At 42.4% G+C, this 6,000-nt stretch overlaps 1 protein-coding gene and 1 long non-coding RNA gene across 5 annotated transcripts in view; one reads left to right on the forward strand and one right to left on the reverse strand.

Annotated features, from left to right (window-relative positions):
* Nucleotides 1–1,958, reverse strand: part of zeb2b (zinc finger E-box binding homeobox 2b) — a 62,747-nt gene extending 60,789 nt beyond the window's left edge. For all 3 annotated transcript variants that reach the window (XM_077513091.1, XM_077513092.1, XM_077513090.1), the window contains exons 1-2: nt 1,571–1,958; nt 584–730 (exon numbers count right to left, since the gene is read on the reverse strand). In XM_077513091.1, the coding sequence (XP_077369217.1) occupies nt 584–656 (73 nt within the window). In that variant the 5' untranslated portion in view covers nt 657–730; nt 1,571–1,958. The remainder of the gene's footprint in view (nt 1–583; nt 731–1,570) is intronic.
* Nucleotides 414–5,716, forward strand: LOC144013830 (uncharacterized). Of its 2 annotated transcripts, XR_013282338.1 has the most exons (4): nt 414–1,496; nt 1,837–1,911; nt 2,047–2,150; nt 5,344–5,716. It is a non-coding gene; the product is annotated as an uncharacterized LOC144013830 (long non-coding RNA). The 2 variants fall into 2 exon arrangements; XR_013282337.1 differs by lacking the exon at nt 414–1,496 and having other exon boundaries at nt 1,510–1,911.
* The last annotated feature ends 284 nt before the right edge of the window (nt 5,717–6,000 follow it).

Consider the following 6,000-nt stretch of genomic DNA (forward strand, 5'->3'; position numbering starts at 1 on the left):
ATTTGCCTCTTGTGGGAAAGTGTGCACTCAAATGGATAAAGAAAAGCAATAAATGTGCACCTCCAGCGCGCCAATTAGTGTCCGAGTTTCGACGACAAGTCCTTTATTTCTAACCGTCACGTCCACGCGTACACGCGACGCGCTGCGTGGCTTTCTGTGTCAGATTTTTATTTTAAATAATAATAATAAAATAAAATAAAATAAATGACAAAAGCACTATATAATACCAATACGACAACATCAACATTGAAGCCAAAATGAATAAATAAATAATAATGGAGTCCCAGGTCGCGCGTGTCCTGGGATCAGCCACAGCCGGGTGACCGTTGGACACCCCCACTCGTCCAGTCCACCCCACGACGGGTTCGACCCAGCCAGGAAGGCCCGTCGGCACCGACAAAACTTTCCAACATCCCAAAGTTTTCTCCTCGCTCGCTCAACACCCCCCAAAAGACACAAACGCACTCAAGACTGACGACTTGACTGTCCCCGAGTAACGGTCCCGACAGTGCAGCAGACATGCGTGCAAGGGACTCGAACAGCAGAGGCAAAGGCGAAAGGATTCGGCGGACCATCCTCTTACCGTTTTTCCTTCTCGGGTTGGCCTGTTTTCGCCGCTTGCACCGGGGCCCATCCGCCATCATCTCCTGCCTCATTTAGAAGTGTGCGCGTGGGCTCAGACGGCAGCTCGCATGGACCCCAACGCTCGGATTCAGCTCGTCGTCTGACTCTGACGGGACACACACACCAAACGCACACGCACACAGACAAGAGCCGCGAAAAGTGTTAGCGAAGATATACCAACTTTGATGCACACATGACAAAAAATAAAAAATACAAATACTTTGAATAATTTACAGGTCATCGTGACAACATAAATTATGAGACTCACATCTTTGTCTAAAGTTGTGCTCAATTTTCAAATAATTTGATTTAAAAGTTCCTCTTTTTTTGTTTGTTTTATACTTCTTATTTTAACGTTGCTTCAAACTCGACAATGAGAGGGAAAAGAAACTTAATAAATCACATTTGAGGCCATTTTTAAACTGAGCGTGCACACACATCACAATCCCCAGTAAGGAAAAAGTATAACGGGAACTTTGAGCAAATTGCTGCCGCTGCATTTGTTACACCGCACTCAGCTTTCGGAAATATAGCAGATCAATTATTAACATAAGATGTTGCGGACGCGCACAAAGAAAAGCTCAAAGATTGTTGTGGGACCAGCTGATCAAACGTGTGCGAATAAGTTTAAAACGACAAGAGGTGGTGTGAGTTGTTTTGCAGCATGTTGCGAGTGGGCACAAAGTGGACCGACTGGGCGGACCAGCTTCGAGCATAGCCGGGCTGCGCTCAGCAAAACGCCGGGCAAAGAGCGCCTGGTGCCGGCTACGAGGAGAGTCCACTGCTCGCCTCTGCGCATGCATGTTTTTTTTCTTTTCTTTTCTTTTTTTTTCCCCCTTCCTCGCTCCGAACCAACTCATCCACCTGCGCAGGTAAGTTCCAAGTGAGGCGCGAGCGCGTTGAATATCAGTTTGGAGTGAGAAAGGAAAAAGTGCGTGGAACGTACCTGCTTGCTGTGAGGGGAACAAACAGTGGTGTTGGTCCGATGACACCGGAGCGCGGCGGTGAGCGGATTCCTGTCCAGCGGTGATAATAAAGCCTTAGAAATAAAGCCTGCTAGTGGTTGGGAGGAGGGAGGGAGCGCGCGTCCTGCTCGGGCAGGTTTACAACTGATGTCTTACACCCACTCCAGGAAACAAACCTGGGTCGGGACTGACGTGTTCCGCCTCTTCTAATGACATTTTTTTTCTTTCCACCTCCTTTTCTTTGCAGTGCACACGGAGGAGAAGCCCCCTGAAACGCACGCCACCTATCTTCACGGGAGGGGATAATTGAGGGGAGCCAAACGTGAGCATCTTCTGGCTTCAACTTATTATTATTTTTTTTATTTCCTCTATCCCAACCAACCCCCCACCCACCCCGACACGCTCTTGTTGCCCCCTCCTGCTCCTCTCGCTTTCTCCATCCTTCTCTTTTGCACAGTGAAAGCAACTATATGTCCACGCGGAGTTTGCGTGTGTGTGCGTGTGTGAGCGAGTGTGCGCGGGGAGAAACTTGAAGCACGTCCACGCCAGCCGCAATTGCACGTAAGGATTCTTATTTCAAAAATTGTATTTACGTTTGGTGTTTTTGGCAGAAATGTGCATGTTCTTAGTCCGCTTCATTGACCTCAAACTGTTGGATGGTCGCCAAAATCGGCAGTAATTCAATGTATTTTTTTTTCTGTAAAATGGAATATAGTAGCAATTAGTACGCTTATTTATTGAACTGAGCACCAACAGATGCGCGGTCTGCTTGTGAGTGAATGTTTGTGAAAATTATTGAGGAAAACTATAACAGTTGTGCACTCTCATTTTTTCCCCCCGTCATGATACCAATCGACTAAAACAAATAATGAAATTTTTATGTCAATATTTGTGGTATTCGCGCGTTACAATTGTAACTTGTAATTTTATCATTTTTATCTGAAAGTATACAGAACATCATCGCACTGCATGCATGCAAGTAACTCATGTAAATGTAACAAGAGGGGAATAATTTGCATTTTACTGATTTGCAAATTTTTTTTAGAGCTAGATAATAAACAATAAAAATCAAGCAAAAATCTACATTTATGATTCTGCACTAAAATCACCAACTATATTCCAACAGTGACACATACAACTGCTATTTTAGAAGAGCTCTGTGGCACTAAAAGATAAGAAAAAAAGAGAGTGGAGAAAAGCATAAAGTGACATATAAAGAGACGTAAAGTGTCCGCGGAGCTGCACGAGTCCCTGCAGGAATATTATGAGAATATCATCGACATTTTCCAGGTTTATTAGAGTGATTCTCGCTTCTGGAGGCCACTTAAGAGGATGAACCCCACATTTATTAAAGAAGTCAACCATCTCATACGCTCATCTCTCTCTCTCTCTCTCTCTCTCGCTCTCTCTCTCTCACGACGCACACACACACACTTCCATACACACTGAGACAGAGAGAGGGAGGGAGCAAGCCCCGCCCATGCAGCGACTTGATTGGCTATGCAAATAACGGGGTTATTTTGTGTCCCTTCCTCTTGCAGGTCGCTACTGGATGGCTAATTAAATCATCAATCAGTCCCCCTCCTCATTTTTTTACATCAACGAAAACTCAGATGCATGATTAGGCCTTACTGTAACACAGAAAAAAAAAAAAGTATAATTAAGCTTCAGTCAATCGGCATTTATTATTATTATTATTATTATTATTATTATTATTATTATTATTATTATTATTATTATTATTATTATTATTATTATTATTATTATTGTTATTATTATTATTATTATTATTATTGTTATTATACGTTTTACCGGACGAATTTATAAACTGGATTTTATTTGAGCCAACTTCTCTCGTGGGAAGGAAGTGACGTGAGGCCGCTCCGCTTCGCGTCTTTCCCGGGTAGAAAGTGAATGAGGTCCTGGGTGGATTATTGCCACGCGTAATTTGCAGTTGGGGTATTTGCATGTATAAACCAAGCGGCGCAGTTGTCGCGGTCCTTCTCGCGCGCGCGCGCACGCGCACTTGAACACAACACGGTTCCAGATCCATTCATCCAAGCGGGCCTGAAGTGGTACCTCTTTTTCTCCACGCACGCAGGCTCTTGTGCGTGGGGCCGCATATTCAGCGTGTAAACGGATTAAGTGCGTGTGTGACCTTTTGGGGGGTGGTTTAATGCATATATGTTGTTAATTGAGAGGGGCGTTACTGTCTTAATATTTATTCTGCATGTAAATTTGATAATAAAACTGTGATTACAAGATGAATTGCTGGTCTGTTTGTTTAATACAACGTCGCAGCAAAGAAATCTGATGGGGTTTATTTGATCAAATTTAATCAATATATGCTCTGTTCGTTTGGATTAAAAAAAAAAAATGCCCCTAGGCAGATAACCGTGAATATAATCCTAATTTGTGTGTGTGTCAGACGCAGCCACACACTTTTAGGTGTTGATCAAGTTGAACTTGCAGCACGAGATGTCCGGCAAGGAAACAACTTGTGAATATCAAAAAGGTCATAGGTCAAAAATGCACAACAAGTGCTCAGAATAACATGTGGATTGCTGTTTTAATGCAGATTTTTTTTCCTTCTTGTCAAAGCTGCACTCAGCCGAGCGAAATGTACAAATATGAGCGTGTGATGCCGGATGATTCTCTTATGAATACATTCATGCGAGGGTTTGTGTTGCTATATGTACGGCGGCTGCACGCCAAATGAAGACGCTGCAGTAGCCACAGCCCCAAGACAGGGCTCAGCTACCACACAGCTACCAATACAGGCCCGAATTAGATATGTGGGAGTTACATAAAAATCACAGAAATTTTGTAATACAAAAGTGCATAATGGCGACTTTATAACTGGATGTCTCATTATTGTGTGGTGGTCAAAATATCAAATTATGATATCATGGGTCTTGAGCTATTTAGGTTAGAGTTGTGCTTCCCAACCAGTGTGTCTTAACAGTTCAAGGAAACTATTCAATTTCGTTTAATTTGTTTGAAAAAAAAAAATATATTTTTTTATAACAAATAATATATCTTTGTTTATCTGCATCCATACAAATGATGTATAGTTTCAGGCAGATTAATCACTCAATGGCAGAAGGTATACAGTGAACCTGTTTATCCACTTTTTGTGACTTTTTTTGTTTGGTGGTGTGTCATGAGATTTTTATTCTTATGCAAAATGTGTGCCTTGGTGCAATAAAGGCTGGAAAACAGTCTTAAAGTAAAGCACTATTATGTGGACCATTATGTCAGCTCAGGTACACAGCAAAATCGGCAGTGTTAATTCAACACCTACAGAGTTAAATTTAACACTTCAAAAGTGTCTATGTTGGTCTACACTAAATAACAGTTTGGAAAGTGTTATATTTTTTGAGATTTCTGAGATAGAGTTAAAACAACTCTGACAGTAGTCAACACTGGTCAGTGTGAGTCACACAAATAGGTGATCTACTTTCTAATATCACATACTATTGACACCATTTAACTCTGAAAATGCGAAGATTACACTTAAGGTGTTAAAATAAATTCCCCCAAATGTAACCCTCAAGTTTTAACGCTCCAGTTTTTCTGTGTAGTTTCTCAGTGAGAGTTTGACCTGTGACATGCTGATTCCCCTCCAAGGCCACGTCTCTTTTTTTTTTTGATGACAAGAGTGGCCGGAGTAACGAGCATTTGAATGCACCGCAGCAAGGCTCCAGCATCCCACGTCTCATCTCCCTCCTGTGCTTGTTTGCGTCTCTTCCAGCTTTGCGACATCAAACTGAGCATCTCTCGTCTGACTTGGGCTCTGATAGACGCCAACACCACGCCGCGGAGATTGACGGACAATTAAAGAGCGGGAGGCGACGGCCGGGCCGTGTGATGTGTAAGGGCTCCTCCAACATGTGAAACGAAGAGTTTACATTTGTTTCTGATCTCTCTCGCTCGGACAAGAAGGAGAACAAGCTAGCCGAGGCACAAACAAATGTTTGCACTGAGAGCTATTGATTTTGCATCTTCTCAAGCTATTCACTTATACACACTGTGCTGCCACTTGCAAGCACATACACAGATGCAAACAGCTGCATGTGAAATGAGGCTGCTAATGTTGGCTTGAGTAAATAAAGAATTCAAGACAATTGTGCACTCTGCAGACCTTTTAATGACAACTTCGCTTCACTTTGTTAGGGACACTTTGCTGTTTATTATAACATAAGCAGTCGCGTGCACTGAATGTCACAAATAATCAATTTGATTTTTTTGTGCTTGACAAATAAAAGGCTTCTAATCCGAGATCTGATGGATCCCACAAGGAAACTTTTTACTTGCTGAGAAAAAAAAAAGCACAACTTTATCGCTTGCCCCAATGAATAATTGACAGTGTCTCCGCTGAATAATTAATCAAACATTTGAATAATTGTTG

This window comes from Festucalex cinctus, chromosome 2 (assembly GCF_051991245.1).
Source record: "Festucalex cinctus isolate MCC-2025b chromosome 2, RoL_Fcin_1.0, whole genome shotgun sequence".
Taxonomy (NCBI): Eukaryota; Metazoa; Chordata; class Actinopteri; order Syngnathiformes; family Syngnathidae; genus Festucalex; species Festucalex cinctus.